Source organism: Paramormyrops kingsleyae, chromosome 10, assembly GCF_048594095.1.
Source record: "Paramormyrops kingsleyae isolate MSU_618 chromosome 10, PKINGS_0.4, whole genome shotgun sequence".
Taxonomy (NCBI): domain Eukaryota; kingdom Metazoa; phylum Chordata; class Actinopteri; order Osteoglossiformes; family Mormyridae; genus Paramormyrops; species Paramormyrops kingsleyae.
Genome location: NC_132806.1, coordinates 35,012,812 through 35,030,302, shown reverse-complemented (window position 1 = coordinate 35,030,302; position 17,491 = coordinate 35,012,812). Strand labels below are relative to the sequence as shown.

The 17,491-nt window shown below is 44.7% G+C and overlaps 2 protein-coding genes and 1 non-coding gene across 3 annotated transcripts; 1 reads left to right on the top strand and 2 right to left on the bottom strand.

Annotated features, from left to right (window-relative positions):
• Positions 1 to 2,577: 2,577 nt before the first annotated feature.
• Positions 2,578 to 13,012, bottom strand: itk (IL2 inducible T cell kinase). The gene is made up of 17 exons (XM_023821308.2): positions 12,202 to 13,012; positions 11,077 to 11,181; positions 10,470 to 10,551; positions 10,155 to 10,280; positions 9,779 to 9,816; positions 9,508 to 9,659; positions 9,312 to 9,377; positions 9,161 to 9,215; positions 8,497 to 8,576; positions 6,092 to 6,234; positions 5,812 to 5,886; positions 5,512 to 5,680; positions 4,888 to 5,104; positions 4,052 to 4,116; positions 3,853 to 3,971; positions 3,541 to 3,698; positions 2,578 to 2,958 (listed from the first exon to the last, which is right to left on the bottom strand). Exons 1-17 carry the CDS (start codon positions 12,337 to 12,339, stop codon positions 2,893 to 2,895), a joined length of 1,854 nt encoding a protein of 617 aa, XP_023677076.1. The 5' UTR covers positions 12,340 to 13,012; the 3' UTR covers positions 2,578 to 2,892.
• On the top strand, positions 12,993 to 14,650 carry med7 (mediator complex subunit 7). Its single transcript, XM_023821309.2, has 2 exons — positions 12,993 to 13,136; positions 13,726 to 14,650. The coding sequence occupies exon 2, from the start codon at positions 13,736 to 13,738 to the stop codon at positions 14,441 to 14,443; it is 708 nt and encodes a 235-aa protein (XP_023677077.1). The 5' UTR covers positions 12,993 to 13,136; positions 13,726 to 13,735; the 3' UTR covers positions 14,444 to 14,650.
• A 2,702-nt stretch (positions 14,651 to 17,352) lies between these two features.
• Positions 17,353 to 17,434, bottom strand: trnas-uga (transfer RNA serine (anticodon UGA)). The gene has a single exon. It is a non-coding gene; the product is annotated as a tRNA-Ser (tRNA).
• Positions 17,435 to 17,491: the final 57 nt, after the last annotated feature.

The following is a 17,491-nucleotide window of genomic DNA, read 5'->3' as shown; positions in this document are numbered from 1 at the left end:
CATCCATCCAGCCTGGACGTGTCATCTATTTTCGGTGCCCGCTCGTAAATACAACTGCAAAGCAAGAAGTAACCCAGGACAGGGACTGCTTTATCATAAAAAACAATCTTCAAAAAAAACAGACGGAACCGATAAGTCTGTATAAATAATTGTTCGTTATTATAATCGCGGCGTGTAAAAGTTAATAATTTGAATGCCATGCACAGATAACTAATAAAAAGGTAACCAATTCAGTTTTCCTAAACCCTTATACTCAGAATACTCGTGTCACAAAGTATGGCTGTTTTCAGATTTATTAAGCAATACAATATTGTAGGCCTACCGTAGTTTATTAAAGGCCAGATGATTTAGGCTAAGCTGTTGAATATATAAGGCTCACCCATCCATGGCTGTGTGTGCTTGCATATTCTCACTGTATTCATCCTGGTTTCTTCCCACAACCCCAAAGCACGTGTTTTAAGTCTATAAATCGTCCGTAGTGCATCTGTGTACCCTGTGGATGGACTTGCAGCCCACCCAGGGCTTTCCTTATGTTTTGTGGAATAGCCACCACGTCATTTTGACCAGTTCATGAAGTGGGAAAACTGGTGCTGATATTATTCTTTTTGTTGTTATTCAGTATGACCAGATACTGAAAGGTTCATGTATTCTCCTTGTTATTCAGTACCAAGTGTGGGACTATCCTTGCTATTCAGTTCCGTGTGCCAGTAATCCCCTTGTTATTCAGTACCACGAAATATTGATAGGTGCTGATACTCCCCTTGTTATTCAATATTGGGTGCTAGTATTCCCCTTGTTATGCAGTACTGGGTGCCGGTACTCTCCTTGTTAGTCAGTACTGCGTGCCGGTACTCCCCTTGTTAGTCAGTATCGGGTATCGGTACTCCCCTTGTTAGTCAGTAGTGGGTGCTGGTACTCCCCACATTATTCAATACTAGCTGCTAGTATTCCCCTTGTTAGTCAGTACTGGGTGCCAGTACTCTCCTTGCTATTCAGCACCAGGTGCCAGTACTCCCCTTGTTATTCAGTACCAGGTTCTGGTAGTCCCCTTGTTAGTCAGTACTGGGTGCCAGTACTCTCCTTGCTATTCAGCACCAGGTGCCAGTACTCCCCTTGTTATTCAGTACCAGGTTCTGGTAGTCCCCTTGTTAGTCAGTACTGGGTGCCAGTACTCTCCTTGCTATTCAGCACCAGGTGCCAGTACTCCCCTTGTTATTCAGTACCAGGTTCTGGTAGTCCCCTTGTTAGTCAGTACTGGGTGCCAGTACTCTCCTTGCTATTCAGTACCAGGTTCTGGTAGTCCCCTTGTTAGTCAGTACTGGGTGCCAGTACTCTCCTTGCTATTCAGCACCAGGTGCCAGTACTCCCCTTGTTATTCAGTACCAGGTTCTGGTAGTCCCCTTGTTAGTCAGTACTGGGTGCCGGTACTCCCCTTGTTATTCAGTACCAGGTTCTGGTAGTCCCCTTGTTAGTCAGTACTGGGTGCCGGTACTCCCCTTGTTATTCAGTACCAGGTTCTGGTAGTCCCCTTGTTAGTCAGTACTGGGTGCCGGTACTCCCCTTGTTATTCAGTACCAGGTTCTGGTAGTCCCCTTGTTAGTCAGTACTGGGTGCCGGTACTCCCCTTGTTATTCAGTACCAGGTTCTGGTAGTCCCCTTGTTAGTCAGTACTGGGTGCCGGTACTCCCCTTGTTATTCAGTACCAGGTTCTGGTAGTCCCCTTGTTAGTCAGTACTGGGTGCCAGTACTCCCCTTGTTATTCAGTACCAGGTTCTGGTAGTCCCCTTGTTAGTCAGTACTGGGTGCCAGTACTCTCCTTGTTATTCAGCACCAGGTGCCAGTACTCTCCTTGTTATTCAGCACCAGGTGCCAGTACTCCCCTTGTTATTCAGCACCAGGTGCCAGTACTCCCCTTGTTATTCAGTACCAGGTTCTGGTAGTCCCCTTGTTAGTCAGTACTGGGTGCCAGTACTCTCCTTGTTATTCAGCACCAGGTGCCAGTACTCTCTTTGTTAGTCAGTACAGAGCACTGGTACTCCACTTGTTAGTCAGTCCTGGGTGCTGGTACTGCAGCATTCCTCTGTGTCTGGGGCAGCATCCTAGACTCACTATAAATACAGTGTTTTTATGTGAGTTTTAGAAAAGCCACACGTGAAGCACGTGCACAGAATGTCCAGTGATTTCCTTTGATTTGTATCTACGTAACATCAGATAGTAAGTAACCAGTCTCAGCACGGTGGTAGCAACTGCAGCAAGTAACTGCAATGTAGATGAATGAGAGAAACCTCTGGGAAAACAAGCCAAAAGCATGTAGCTTAATGTGTGGGGAGGTTCTTTGGGATCCTACTCAGATTGGTCATGTAAGTGCAATCAGTGAATATCTCATAATAACCCACACTATTCACTTTTTCCTTTTAAATAATTTAAAGGTAGAATTAATGAAAGATGGGACATTTGAGAATTTAATTGGAGAATTAAAACTTCATCTGAAGTAAGAACGAATTTAAGCAGGTAGCACAAGGGTTCCGTGCGCCCCCTGGAGGTGAATAGCAAAAGTGGATCTGAGAAGACAATATCTTTCTAACGTGATTAGAATTTATTAATTAAAGATATTAAAGAAAAAAGCACCACAATACACCAATTATGTCTCCCATAATTACAATTTATAATCCTGAATAATAAATATTGCACAGATAACCAGGATAATCTAACACAGAGGCTTATAATACCATATTGTCTGGAGTTTACTTTCCATACTGGCTAATAAACAGGCATGTATATTATAATACATTTTTTCATGAAATGATAAAAAAAATAAATACAAGCTAAATATATTAGTAGAATCTGTTTGTATGACATGTGGAGAGCTGTGGGAATAGATGGAGCTTCTTCTCAGTGCTCGGCCAGGATGGCCAGCTCGTGGTACAGTAATGTGAAAGAAGGTCGGTCTTCGGGCTTCTGCAGAGACAAACCAGAGGCGAATGTGCTTCCACAGAGCATATGGCCACAGTGCGCTGGGGCATCGGCCTCTGCTTCCTATATTAACTGTGTGTCATGTGTAAATATATAATCTGCATCATGCAAAGTGATTGGGCTGATCCAGTCTAGGGGTACAAAACTAAAAACCTAAACCAAGGCACTGAAGCTTTAGCTATACAGTGTGTTAAGGGTGCCACCATATGGGTATTTTTTTTTTTTTTTTGGCGGGGTGGGGGGGGGTCATACCATATTGGGCCCACGATTCAGACCAATCCAATTATGTTCCAGTTTTTTGAGGGCCCATGTGACACAGGGTCACCCTAAGTTGCCCCCCTTTATGGCGTCCCTGCAGTGTGTAATTAAATCTATTATTACTGAGATGGTCCAGCTTCTCTGTGTTCTGCAACCAGCATACACTGTGTGTCACTATTAAAGTGCATGTATTATACCAGTAACTGTTTAAATGTCTCAGTCTTCGGTCTGCCTGCCAGAAGAAAGGTGTGTGCAGAGAACGTGCTGGAAAGGCGTCCATGCCTCGCTTTATGCTGTAGGGGAGCTCACCTCTTTCCAGCTCCACTCCATGAGCTGGAAAACAAGCTCTGGGGCCAACCGGGGCTTCAGGAGCCGTAGGCCCAGCTTCAGGCCCTCCACCACCTCGCCGTTGGAGCGGTTCTCGTATGGGATGCGGCCCTCATTGTACACCTCCCACATCAGCACGCCTGCGGGAGACAGCAGAGGCCGTGGGTTTCGACCTCAGATCTGGCCACAGCCAGCCCCAGATGGGTCCCCTGCCCCAGACCGGGCCGGTGAGGCAACTGCCCGAAACACAGCATAATACATAAATACAGAACGAAGGCACAGAGTAACCCTCACCGAAAGACCAAACGTCAGACTTGCTGCTAAACTTGGAGTAGTGGATGACCTCCGGGGCAGACCATTTCACTGGGAATTTGGACCCCAAGGAGCTTGTGTACTGGTCATCAAGAACAAACCTGCCACACATGTGACATTAATTTTTAACAACTTACATTTCAGAAGAAAAAAGACACAAAAAAGAATGACTGAGTCCTACCTGGTCATACCAAAGTCACAGACTTTCACAACCTGATTCTCGGACACCAGACAGTTTCGGGCAGCCTGAAAAAGATGTCAGTCTTTCAGAAACGCATAATCCACGATGAATTACACCACAATGAGGAACCGCCAGCCATCTGCGCCGCTCTGATCTGCTGAAAAGACCTGAACTAAATCCAAATATAGGAACAATCAAAAAACGAAAAAGGGAAACTTCTGCACATCTAAACTGGACCTTCCCTGTCATTACAACTTAGTTCGGGCTGCCCCCGACTTACAACTGTTCTGTTGCAACAGACTGGGGGCACGTATCAAATGGGGTTTTTTTTCCAGTCATATGTGCAAGTGGTCATAAGTCACATAGACTGCAAGTCGGAGACTATAATTTGGGTTTCAGTTTATTGCTTCTTGATTGTTTTACTTATATGTACTGGTTATTTCTAACATGATATATATTTTTGTAAACAAATGAATGAAGTAATGATTCTTGTTAAAAAACCAATAAATTTGAAATATTTTTATTGAATTAAGCAAGTGTCTCAAGACTTTCTTTGAGCATAGAGTATGTGTGTATATATGTATATTTTAAAAGTAATCATCCATAGTGTTTGTGTGTGTGTGTGTGTGTGTGTGTTTTATGTATATATGTCACAATCACATAGAATAATATTCACACTGTCGATCATCATTTGTATAATTCCCACGGAAGGGTCCTACTGAAATCATAAAGGAGCTGATTTAGTTGCTTGATTGTTACTCCAATGTGAGTGTTAAAACTGCAGCATTTACAGCAGTGCAGTGTAACGTGGCCTGAAGAGGCCGCCCGCTCCTCACCAGGTCACGGTGGATGAAGTTGGTGCTCTCCAGGTAGGCCATGCCCTCGCACACGTCCAGGCACATCCCCAGCAGAGCGTCTGGGGACACACAGCCCCTGTGCCCCCGCAGGAAGTCCGATAGGCAGCCGTTCTCCATGAACTCGAACAGCAGGTACATGGGACTCTGCTGGGTGCACACCCCATATAGCTGCACCAGTTTGGGATGGGATAGCCTCCTGGGGGGGTAGGGGGGGGGGCAGGGTTTAGGTCTAAAGCCACTCTGAGGAAACCTCCAGCCCATTGTTTCCCAGGTGAAGCCACATTTCCGCACGTAGCGAGAGAATAACGACATCCCATAATCACCCTGGTATCCGGCAACCTGCTGTCAGAATCCTGATCACATCGGTGAGTCACACACGGCCAGAGTGAGCCAACGGGTCACACTTAGATACCCATACGCACCATCTGTCAGCTCAGCCCCCACAGGGGACACGTCCCGCCAAGCCCGGCTCCCAGCAAGATGGAAACACAAGCACGGATAATCCCGCCAAGCCGTAAAGGTCGGGGGGGACAGCAAAGCGCACGTGGCTGTGCAGGCTGCAGAGCCCCCCCAGGCTGCTCATGCCGCAGAAAGGCTACTCACGTCATGACCTGTGCTTCCTCTCTGAACTCATCCTCTGACATGGCCCCCTCACGCACCATCTTCACGGCCACCTTCACCTGCCGCCAGTAGCCCAGCATCACCACACCAAACTGGCCACTTCCCACCTCATCCGCCAGTGTCAGCTCTCTGGGGTCCACCTCCCACATATCTGGAGGGTGGAGGAAGCAGAGATGGAGCCACACTTGCAGCGTAGAGGGGTATAACAAAGGCTTCTCACACCCCTAACAGTGACGGTCTAAGTCCGATCCGCTAACAAGCCAGACAGCGGAGGGCGCTCACCTGAGGAGAAACCAGCAGTGACGGGGGCACTGTCTCTGCCAGTGGACACGGGGTGTCTCAGTCTGGTGATCAGGCCTGCATGACCCAGAAAACATATAGGGCGGTCATCTTATTAAACATGTTATCTAAGTCTCAGCATTAAGCGACACATCAAAGCCAAATTGAAAGGAAAATGTTTATGACATTCGCAATCTAACGCAGAATCTCTGTCACTCCCCAAAAGTGGACTTCAACTATTGGTGCAGAGATATAAGCAATCAGCAGAGACATGATCTCTAACCTGCAGCATTGTGCTGGTGATAATTGATGAGCTCGGGGATCGTGCTGAAGAGGTACTTCTCTGCCAGGTAGAACTTGACTTCATCTGTGAACTTCTCCCTGATCTGATAATGCTTGACTCTGGGATTGTTCTCCCCATTGGAGCTGTATGGGAGCCATGGACAGTCAGTAAACCATGGGGCACTGAACTGCAAAAGCTACCACAGCAAGGTACGTTTTTTTGGTTCATTTTGAGGACTCTGAAGAGTGCAGAGCTCAGCCTGAGAGCATAGAGCCCAACCAGAGAGTGCAGAGCCCAACCAGAGAGCATAGAGCCCAACCAGAGAGCATAGAGGCCAACCTGAGAGCGCAGAGCCCAACCAGAGAGTGCAGAGCTCAGCCTGAGAGCGCAGAGCCCAGCCTGAGAGCACAGAGCCCAGCCTGAGAGCACAGAGCCCAACCAGAGAGTGCAGAGCCCAACCAGAGAGTGCAGAGCCCAACCAGAGAGTGCAGAGCCCAGCCTGAGAGCATAGAGCCCAACCAGAGAGTGCAGAGCCCAGCCTGAGAGCGCAGAGCCCAGCCTGAGAGCGCAGAGCCAAGCCTGAGAGCGCAGAGCCCAACCAGAGAGTGCAGAGCCCAGCCTGAGAGCGCAGAGCCCAGCCTGAGAGCACAGAGCCAAGCCTGAGAGCGCAGAGCCCAGCCTGAGAGCACAGAGCCAAGCCTGAGAGCGCAGAGCCCAACCAGAGAGTGCAGAGCCCAGCCTGAGAGCATAGAGCCCAACCAGAGAGTGCAGAGCCCAGCTTGAGAGCGCAGAGCCCAGCCTGAGAGCACAGAGCCAAGCCTGAGAGCGCAGAGCCCAGCTTGAGATCGCAGAGCCAAACTTGAGAGCGCAGAGCCCAGCTTGAGAGCGCAGAGCCCAGCCTGAGAGCGCAGAGCCCAGCCTGAGAGCGCAGAGCCCAACTTGAGAGTGCAGAGCCCAGCCTGAGAGCATAAAGCCCAGCCTGAATACGCAGAACCCAACCTGAGAGCGCAGAGCCCAACTTGAGACCGCAGAGCCCAGCCTGAGAGCATGGAGCCCAGCCTGAGAGCATAGAGTCCAGCTTGAGTGCACAGAGCCCAGCCTAAGAGCGCAGAGTCCAACTTGAGAGCACAGAGCCCAGCCTGAGAGCACAGAGCCCAACCTGAGAGCACAGAGCCCAACCTGAGAGCGCAGAGCCCAACCTGAGAGCGCAGAGCCCAACCTGAGAGCGCAGAGTCCAGCCTGAGAGCGCAGAGCCCAGCCTGAGTGCGCAGAGCCCAGCCTGAGTGCGCAGAGCCCAGCCTGAGTGCATAGAGCCCAGCCTGAGAGCATAGAGCCCAGCCTGAGGGCATAGAGCCCAGCCTGAGTGCGCAGAGCCCAGCCTGAGAGCATAGAGCCCAGCCTGAGAGCATAGAGCCCACCCTGAGAGCATAGAGCCCAGCCTGAGAGCACAGAGCCCAGCCTGAATACGCAGAGCCCAACCTGAGAGCGCAGAGCCCAGCCTAAGAGCGCAGAGCCCAGCCTAAGAGCGCAGAGCCCAGCCTGAGTTCGCAGAGCCCAGCCTGAGTGCGCAGAGCCCAACTTGAGAGCGCAGAGCCCAGCCTGAGAGTGCAGTGCCCAGCCTGAGAGCATAGAGCCCAGCCTAAGAGTGCAGAGCCCAGCCTGAGTTCGCAGAGCCCAGCCTGAGTGCGCAGAGCCCAACTTGAGAGCGCAGAGCCCAGCCTGAGAGTGCAGTGCCCAGCCTGAGAGCATAGAGCCCAGCCTAAGAGTGCAGAGCCCAGCCTGAGTTCGCAGAGCCCAGCCTGAGTGCGCAGAGCCCAACTTGAGAGCGCAGAGCCCAGCCTGAGAGTGCAGTGCCCAGCCTGAGAGCATAGAGCCCAGCCTGAGAGCGCAGAGCCCAGCCAGGGAGCGCAGAGCCCAGCCAGGAAGCGCAGAGCCCAGCCTGAGAGTATTGTCATGATCCACCAGGGCTCTGGGTTTGATATAAATCTATAGATATTAAATTTAAGTGCCAATAGAATCATTACATAATTTATTACTGGCAGGTGTGGTGAGTCTGAATTTGATCTCCAGTCATAAGTTACTGTAGGACGTCAGATGACACACAGATAAATTCCATGGCAACGCATGACAGATGCACAGCAAAGATAATAGACAGTGGGCGTGATGGAGATTCAGTAAGAGCAGTCACCCAGAGAGCAGCACAGGTGAGCCAGTTCATGCAATTGGTATAACTGATCTAATCTAATGAGAGGCATTTCTCACATTCTGACATACCCCAGTAGCTATAACTCTCTAATACATGTTATGTTTGCGGTAACAGACATTTCTCACATGTTGACACAGTGGGACAGTTACCCCAGTAACTGTCCCCCAGTTAGAACCAAAAAAATACAAAAAGTTGTTACCCTGGAGCTTTAGTCAACAGCGAAACAGTGTACACCCCTTCACGCCTGGAGTCCCGCACCATAAAAGCCCCCTCCTTGTCCTGGATGCAAAAAACGGCCATAAGTCATGCTGGAAGCCATATTAGCATATTTTTAAAGGGCTTAAGAAGCAAGAAGATTACAAATAATACATTTGAGACAATATTAAACATATACACACACACACACACACACAAACATACACATATATATACGTCAACGTCCAAAACAATGCAGGGTGCTAAACTAAAGGTGAAGACTCTATTTCGATAGTAATACAAAATTTTACAAGTGTTTTTTTCTTTTGAGACATGACATTTTCGAAAAAAAAAAACATTCAGTGCTTTTGCTCACACTAAAGAAGCACAGTCAGAGCTCAAGTAACTGTGAAAAAGGAAACCTTTATGAATTTTTTTAAAAAGGTCTTGAGCTCGTCTGTTGCTACAGGAAATCGGCGATGTGGTTTTCTCCACGTTCTCCGCCTGTGCACATGCTGCAAATGCGGCCATGCAGTGCGGAAAGCTGCAAAGCCCACTGTGCAGTGGCACGCCTCCAGGTAGACGCATTCAAAGGTGCTGATTTTATTAAGAGGATGAGTCAAACAAACCCAAACAAACTTAACTTGAAATTAAAACCAGCACAGTACCTCCTTGAATAACAGCTCTTCAGCCTTGGATCTGGTTATATTTTTGTTGTACCATCTACAAGAAGATAGAAAGTTTCTCAATAGACAAATATCAATCATCACTTTTTAGTAAAAGAGTCACAGCAGTATATTAACTACAGAGGTAACTCACTCGTACTGATCTAGGCTCTCTGCCGATTTCTCGGTGACGTAGGCACTGGGCACCATGCCAATCTTCCTGTGAACAAATGAGTGTGTTCGCAGCGTGTCAGGGCTCACAGCAAGAAACAAGGAGACAAACTGAGAGCATCGGCCCATCTCCTGCAGAGAAATCCAGCAGGACTGGAGTTGCGGTCAGCAGACTTTACCCATTCTTGTCTTGGACAGTCCACCAGTTGACATCAGAGGAATCAATGACAATGTACTCTTCATATTTGTGGAGTGCAAGGTCCTGCTCCCCAATGGGGATAAAACTGTGCAGGGCAACCAGCACAGTCTCGCATGGGTCAGAAAATCGACGCTGAAAGAGAGGTGAAGATCCAGAGTTATCTACTAGCTTATCTGTCAGACAGATAAGCAACATTATGTTTTTCCTTTAAAAATGGCAAGCCCTGCTTTAATGGAATGCTTAAACATTACCTTGAAATCCGGAGTTGGAGGAAGAGGTTTCTTTGAAGCTGTGCAACATAACAATCCATTTTTTAGCTTTAAAATTAAATTTTACATTAACTGACATTCAAATCCACTCAACTTTATATCTGGAACACACACGTATTCCTAGACAAGTCACAAATGTTCATACATCATATCTACAGCTGGTCACATATTATTCATAAAACTGGCAGGTGTTTGCAAAAGCAGATTAAGTAAAATGTCAGTATTTTCACTTCATAAGTGCACTGCACACTGGAACCATATAAAGATAAAATATATTATTCCCAGGAGGACTTGGTATGCTGGGAATTGGAATAACTGTGCTGCTTGAAGTGCACGCATCGTCTGAAAAAGTGCGTACCATTTCCATCGGGATCGTACTCTATGCAGCCTCTGGCCATTTTCTCATTTTGCTGACAACATCTCCATTTCCCATCCGCCCAAAAATTTGGATGATACATGTGGACTAAAGTGTTACTCCTTGTTCCTAAGAGAAAAACATTTAAAAGTATGAAAACACGGAAACAACCCAGTAGTGAACAGACACGTTTACATAGAAATACATATGCATGTTGCACACTAAAGAAGAACCCATCAGAAGGTGAAAATGGATACCAGTACGAGCCAGCTACATTTACTTGGCTGCTATCAGTAAAGTAGTGTAAGGGCTCCTTACTGTCCTTCAAGGTCTTCACCCATCTTAGCCGACAGTCATTATCCGGGGCAAATACATACAGGTAGTAGTTGTCGTGAACGATCTGGAAAATTTCCCACATTTTGACATGAAACATTTCATTTGACACAAACCTTTAAGACAAAAAGCAATGGGTGCTCCATAATATATCAGGGAATGCAATATAATGGCGAAAAACAACAATACCGTAAGAATATATACATATATATAGAGGCTGGACACCTTTAACACCTTAATAATTTGCATGCATCTCCTAACAATCAACTGAGCTGTAAGATTTTTCAGCAAGTCAAAAATACAGGCTGGGATTACGCATGTGATGGGAGAGGTATGTCACTGTAACTGGGAATGATGCTGCTGTTCACAGTGATTCCCTATGCACAAGCCAGTTTCAACGTCTGATATACAATATGGGTTTTTGGGAGAAATCAGATGTGTGTGGTCTCAGTGTGGTCTAATTTTGAAAAACTACACGACAGGTTTAGGTCAAGCTACTTTGTGCGCAATACCCATGAATGCGCCCTTTGGCATTTTGACCATGAGCAGAGAGAACAGAGAGGTAGACTTCAGCATGACAGGGATATCTCACCTGAAATGGGTATTTATATTTGCATGGTATCGCCATTTCACTGCGCACAATCTCGACGCATTTGATGTGGGACAGCTCAATGCACCCTTTCAGGTTTAGCTTTTTCTTTGGGAGAGACAGAAAGCATTATTTACTTTGTTGTGCATATGATAAAATACATATAAACAAAAGAATGCATTTACAGGGCTCCAAAAAAACTTATTATACAGACACTCTGCCACAAACTCTGGTACCATTTCAGTCCCAGGTCCGATTTAATTTTGGCATCCAATCAAGAAAACATGAAGGCTGGATCAAGGGGCCTCCTCTGCAATAGCAGCTTTAGCAGCCTTATAATTCAAAACTCCACCCAGGTCAGAGATTTTAACTACAACAGGATGAACATATTCTGGTGAAAACCACTGAGTCACAGAAGAAGCATGAGAAATAGAAACAGCATTATGGACTACATAGCTTACTGTATTGTTTGAATGGCTATTATTAGTCAGCAAAATCCTAATCTGGAAACTTCACATGAAACCTGATGGCTGAGGAGCTGTTATTCCATGAGGTAATGTACTGATTTCTACACAATTAGTAGCAGATTAGTAGCAAGTTTTTGGATATGCACTTAAATATGGGAATCACAACTGCATCTTACCTCAGCCAAGGGAACAGCTAAGGCTTTCTGACAGTTTTGCACCTCCAATTAACTAAGTCAAATTTTATTTAACTTTTCAAAGTTAAAGTTCATTTTAATGCCGAAACTGCAACATATAACACCGTAATTATCTATGTGATGAGTTTAATAATTATAATTTCTTTAATCAGGACCCTTACCAGGAAAAGCATCTGAAGATAGATGGTTGGATGGACAGATAATTTGTTTAGCAATCAGAATATGCATTTTAAAAACTATATGGCAAGGTAACAAATGATCAAAACTTTGTATCATGATCTTTGCTACTTTTGAAAAAATATTCCCATTGTACCCCAAGCCACTAGTTTTTCCACGATAATTTAACACATTTATGTAGCACACAAAACGCAATTATACAAAAAAAAATGTAAATTTCATACAATTTTTTTGTTCTACTGATATACCGTTGGAACATTTTAATTAATTTTGTTTAACAATGTACATACCCCATGGCGGTATTCAAAGTAGCTTAGATCTTCTGCTCTCAAAATAAAATATCTCTCCTTGTAATTACAAGGCGATGTTCTTCGCTTCTGCTGAGATTTCTTAATGAAAAACTGCTCCAGAATGACCTGCGAGCTCATGTTTAACACGGCGATCACTCGCAGACAGCCCGATCCGCCTTACTACAATGAAGAAGATGCGCCTGCCAATCGTCGTATAAACAAAGTGGGACAGGACTAGTGTGCAGCAGCTTCCGGCATGAGACTGTAGGTGGACCACATCCTTCATTTCACCCTCTTTGAAAGATAATGTTTATTTCCCCTGTGAATGATTTTCGTTGAACTTCACAATACGTTTTAAATAAGAACCATTGATTGATCGTTTTAACAGTTATGGGCGGACTTTTTATATTAAGATTCTTTTATTTACGTCTCATTGCAGTAACACATCACATAAAGACAAGATATCTTGCACCATCCTGATGTTACGCAACTCTGTGCAGGTGCCTTCTAGCAACTTGTACCATCTTATCCGCTTTCTATCGAAATGCAACATTACGGCGTTAAAATGTGCTGTATGATCCAAACTGCACTATAATAACACACTCGGTGCTATGAAAAACTAACCACCCCAAATATATCATAACTTTGTGACAAAAGAATCTATAAAATCTTCAAAAGAGTATGTTTTCACTTTAGCCAATCGTATTTCACAATGTTGGCACCAAGCTGACGAATCACCACGCAGAGTAATTAGTCTGACGACAGAATTAGCCAATAGGAGATTGCGACAGTTATCGCGTTCATCCAATGACACGATCGATAAAGATAACGTGAAAAGGGGGAAGGAATATGGACGGCTTCGCGTATTACAACCATTAATGCGTTATGTTTCACAACTAGCTGGTTAGTTTTTGTGTTAGAAAGCGATCGCAAAGGTATGTATGTTTGCACTGAGAATGTATTGTTCTTTTTTTCTTTCGTTAAAATTACGTGTCCCCGGTTGCATAATGTCCTACGTTTCAAGCGTAGTTAGCAAATCGACTTAGCTACTTTGGTGTTTTTGTGTTAGCAGGTATAGTTAGTCTTTGTTCTTAATACTACTATGACAATAATAAAGAAAAAAGCCTAGCATGTAACTTAAAGGCTAGTTGGCTGACCAAGTGCAGCGCCATGCATATAAACACTATCGGCTATGTCACTGCTTACCTTACCTGTTGTGTACAATAGTTCCTTTAAACGCAGGATGTGATTGAATTTCCGTAACTACTTAAAAAGCTATACCGATGCTCAAAGAAAAAGATTCTTAACTGGACCTGTAAGAGGGTACCTAAATAAGCAACATTATAGGAATCGAAAGTAATTAGCATTACTTACAAGAAGTAACGTAATAAAAGCTCAGTGTTTGTAAGATATCTAATTCCAGATATATCTAAAATTAAATAACTCTGTGTGGTATATATCACCCAAATGTGAATGTCGCTCATAGAGGGAACATGCAGCAATTGCGTTAATTTTGTGTCCTAGGCATTCCACCATGGGCGAACCGCAGCAGGTGAGCGCTTTGCCGTTACCGCCTATGCAGTACATCAAGGAATACACAGATGACAACGTGCGGAAAGGCCTGGCGCCCAAGCCTCCACCACCTGTCCGTGAAAAGTACACCATGTTTGGAAATGAGTTTCAATGCGATGAACTCATCATCAGACCTTTAGAGAGCCAGGGCATCGAACGCCTGCATCCCATGCAGTTTGATCACAAGAAGGAGCTTAAGAAGCTCAACATGTCTATCCTGGTCAATTTCCTTGACTTATTAAGCATCCTGATCAAAAGCCCAGGTAGCATCAAGCGTGAAGAGAAGCTGGAGGACCTGAAGCTGCTTTTCGTGCACATGCACCACCTGATCAACGAGTACCGACCACACCAGGCACGCGAGACGTTGCGTGTCATGATGGAGGTGCAGAAGAGGCAGCGCCTGGAGACAGCTGAACGCTTCCAGAAGCACCTGGAGCGCGTGGTGGAGATGATCCAGAGCTGCCTGGCCTCGCTGCCTGATGACCTCCCTCAGCTCGAGGAGCCATCCTTGGCCGGAATGGGAGGTGCTATGGCTGGTGGGGCCCCCAGGCTGAAGGCTGAGCCCATCGAAATGGGGGGTCAGATGGACAGGGGCACAACGGCTGCCAAAAGGGATAAAGTTAGGGACAAGGATGCAGCCATGTGCAGCGTCATTGACGAGATGACCTGATTCATACATCCACTCTCAACTCGCTCTCCTGCCTGATAGGTTTTCCATAAAATGAGCTGGATTCCATGATAAGTGGAAAAAGAATGGAAAAAATATATTTTTGCTTTTGTAGTCCATCTCAATTCCCTGAATAGGTTTGCAGGAAAGGGGAAACATTTTTTGAAAGAACAGACATTGTGTAAATTTCAATAAATTTAAATGAAATAATGTGTGTCTGTTGTGGGTGCTCATGTTTGAGATGGTATTATAGAAAACCTGTTTGAAGAAAAGTTATATTAATGGTACTATTTTTAGTAATTATAATCCAATCTTTAACCTTTCATCTCTAGGTATTTTTTTTTTTCTGTCTTTAGTTGATTGGTTATCTTAACACTAATAACTTCCATGAAGTATTTGTCTGGCTTTCAGGTGTGCCACAGCACTGAAATGACTCTTCCCAAAGTGCTAAATGACTTGCGGTCAAATGGAGACTTGGGTAACCTTTCCATTCTTCCTGCTGTAGATCTCAGTGCTGCCTTTGTCACTATAGACGGCTGGCTTTTCTGTTAGTCAGACTGGTTCAGATCCCCAGATGTGGGTGTAAATACTGCATTGTGCTTTCTTCAGTATGTAGATGACACACAGCTAGAACCATGAAAAAAGTTAGACCACTGTATTTTTAAACAAATCCGCTTTGCTAAATCCTGACGCATCGCAACGTCATGCGTATAACTAAACTCTTCAGCCAATAAGGGCAAAGGTGTATCGTCACGGAGGCGGTTCCAGTTTGTGCAGCCGGGTGAGAGGTCGCAATGCATCTAACCGTAATGCATTGCGTCAGGATCAGAATGCGTTGCTTTAAGCCAGCACTGTAAGAAAGTCGAACGCACCCAATGACCGGACTGGGGAAACAAACTCAAACACTGACTTAATACAGAGGACTAATGACAACAACCAGAAACAGCTGATCACATGGGGATCCCACAGGAGGTTAACGAGGGGGCGTGGCACACTGAAGGAGCGGACAACGGGGTAGGACAGGGGTAATGTTGGGATAAGATCTCGTTTTGTAGGCCATTAAGAAAAAAATGCTCTTGTTTTATCCTGTTCATTTTGTGTTTAAATGCTAAAAAAAAGAAAAAACATATTTAGGTGTTATTTTGGGGGGCCGGGAACCAATTAATTGGTTTTCCATTATTTCTTATGGGGAAAATTCGATCAGAACTCGAACATTTTAGGATTCGATCCGGAGTCCGGAACGGATTAAGATCGAGAACCGAGGTTCCACTGTATATTATTTACAGACACACACCCATAAATTGAGTAATGAGTGGGAAAAAAAATGTGCTGTGTGTCTCTAGCTCCTGATGGTCATGGTTCTAACCACTACCTGCTTAAATGCATAGATGACATAAACTCACAGGTCTTGTGAGTGGAAATGAAGTACAGAGGAAGCATATACTGGTGTACTGAGAATCAATGTCTGAAAGCCGAACAACAAGTTAGAAATTTGGGAGAATTTTCGATGGTGATCTTAGCTTGAACAACCATATCAGTTCTTTTGCTAATTATTAAACGTTTACATGGTCTTGCTCCATCCTACCAAAGAAACATTGTAAAGTATCACTCAGATTGTGTTTTCACTGATTATACCTAAAATGCCACAGAGGAGGGAGGAGACTGTGGTACCAAACTCTGGAACTCTTTCGCAGAAAACCTGAGAGCTACTGAACATCTTTTCACCGTTGCATATAATAACCTATGATAATTAGTTATTTTGTTCATTTATTTCATGCTTGTACTTTATTTCTTTTGTGCATATTTCCATTTCTTGTGTTTTTCTTTTTTCTTTTTTTGAAATGTCTGTAAAGCACTATAAATTGGGTTTAAAATGGGTTTTAATTGTAAGCCCCACTGAACCACATACTGCACCAAGAAAAAAAAAGTACGATAGTACTTAGTACAATAGTAGACAAAATAGTAAAATGCAAGTTTACAGAAAAGGAATAAAAAGATGAAGTATGTAAAAAGAGTACCGTTATGTGCAAAAGTACAGGATCATTTGGCGCCTCGTGGAGGGCCGCGCGGAGCGCCTTGGCGATATAGCCTCCTGCCGAAGGAGCTCCTGTGGCACCTGGTGGAGCCCCTTGGTTATATAATAGTAGCAGAGGGCAAAAAATCATTTCAATTGAGCAGTAAAACATGAAATGTGATAAAGCTAATTATACTCAAATGGGCAATATTTAGGAACCACTTAACCAATCCAAATGTCGCTGTGAGGTTGAGCAAGACGGTGACGAGATATTTGACGCGCAGATAAAATAAAGAAAACGAAGCTCCAAATAGGCCGTTTAATTTTCTTCCTTTATTCCAACACATTCAAATGTTCCAGGTCCAATTTCACAGTTAGAGTACAACACAATCGCCACAGTACTTATAACAACTACGACTAAGAATACGGCTCAGTGTAAACATTACAACTACGGACTACATAAAATACATCGTCCCTCCTCACCTCCTTTATTACAATAAAGTCACCGGTTCATCGCCATGCTACGCCCTTGACAATTCCCGTATATCATGAAAAAATAGGTGACATTTATAAAATCAATACAATTAAAACATACATATGAATATGGCGCCTACATGCAATATGTTATTGATATATAAACTAGGTGGCATTGGAGCACAACTTAAAAAACTTCATTATATAGTATTTGGATTGTAATTGCCTTTGGCATGACACCGAAAGTATCAGCATTGTAGTCTATTGTAGTCTTGGGTGTGTGAAACTGCAGACCATAAGAAGAGTAACTATATCTTTTCTGGCCACGATATGTTAAATAACATAAAAGTTGCGGAAGAGTATTAGAATTATTTAACGCTAACGTTAAGTTTAAAAATTAAAAACGTAAAAAATGAAATCAAGTCGCTGCGAGCAGGGTTCGAACCTGCGCGGGGAGACCCCATTGGATTTCAAGTCCAACGCCTTAACCACTCGGCCATCACAGCTGACGCCCTTTACCTATTTATATGTCTCTTTGTACATCTTAATTTAATTTCCTTCCA

What these genes read in the sequence shown, in the direction of transcription:
- itk (XM_023821308.2), bottom strand. Translation starts at nt 12,339, where the DNA reads ATGAGCTCGCAGGTCATTCTGGAGCAGTTTTTCATTAAGAAATCTCAG. An exon ending in ACTTTGAATACCGCCATGGG is followed by an intron (nt 11,182 to 12,201) that starts GTATGTACATTG and finishes TCTCTCCCAAAG; the next exon opens with AAAAAGCTAAACCTGAAAGG. An exon ending in TGTGACTTTGGTATGACCAG is followed by an intron (nt 3,972 to 4,051) that starts GTAGGACTCAGT and finishes CATGTGTGGCAG; the next exon opens with GTTTGTTCTTGATGACCAGT.
- med7 (XM_023821309.2), top strand. Translation starts at nt 13,736, where the DNA reads ATGGGCGAACCGCAGCAGGTGAGCGCTTTGCCGTTACCGCCTATGCAG.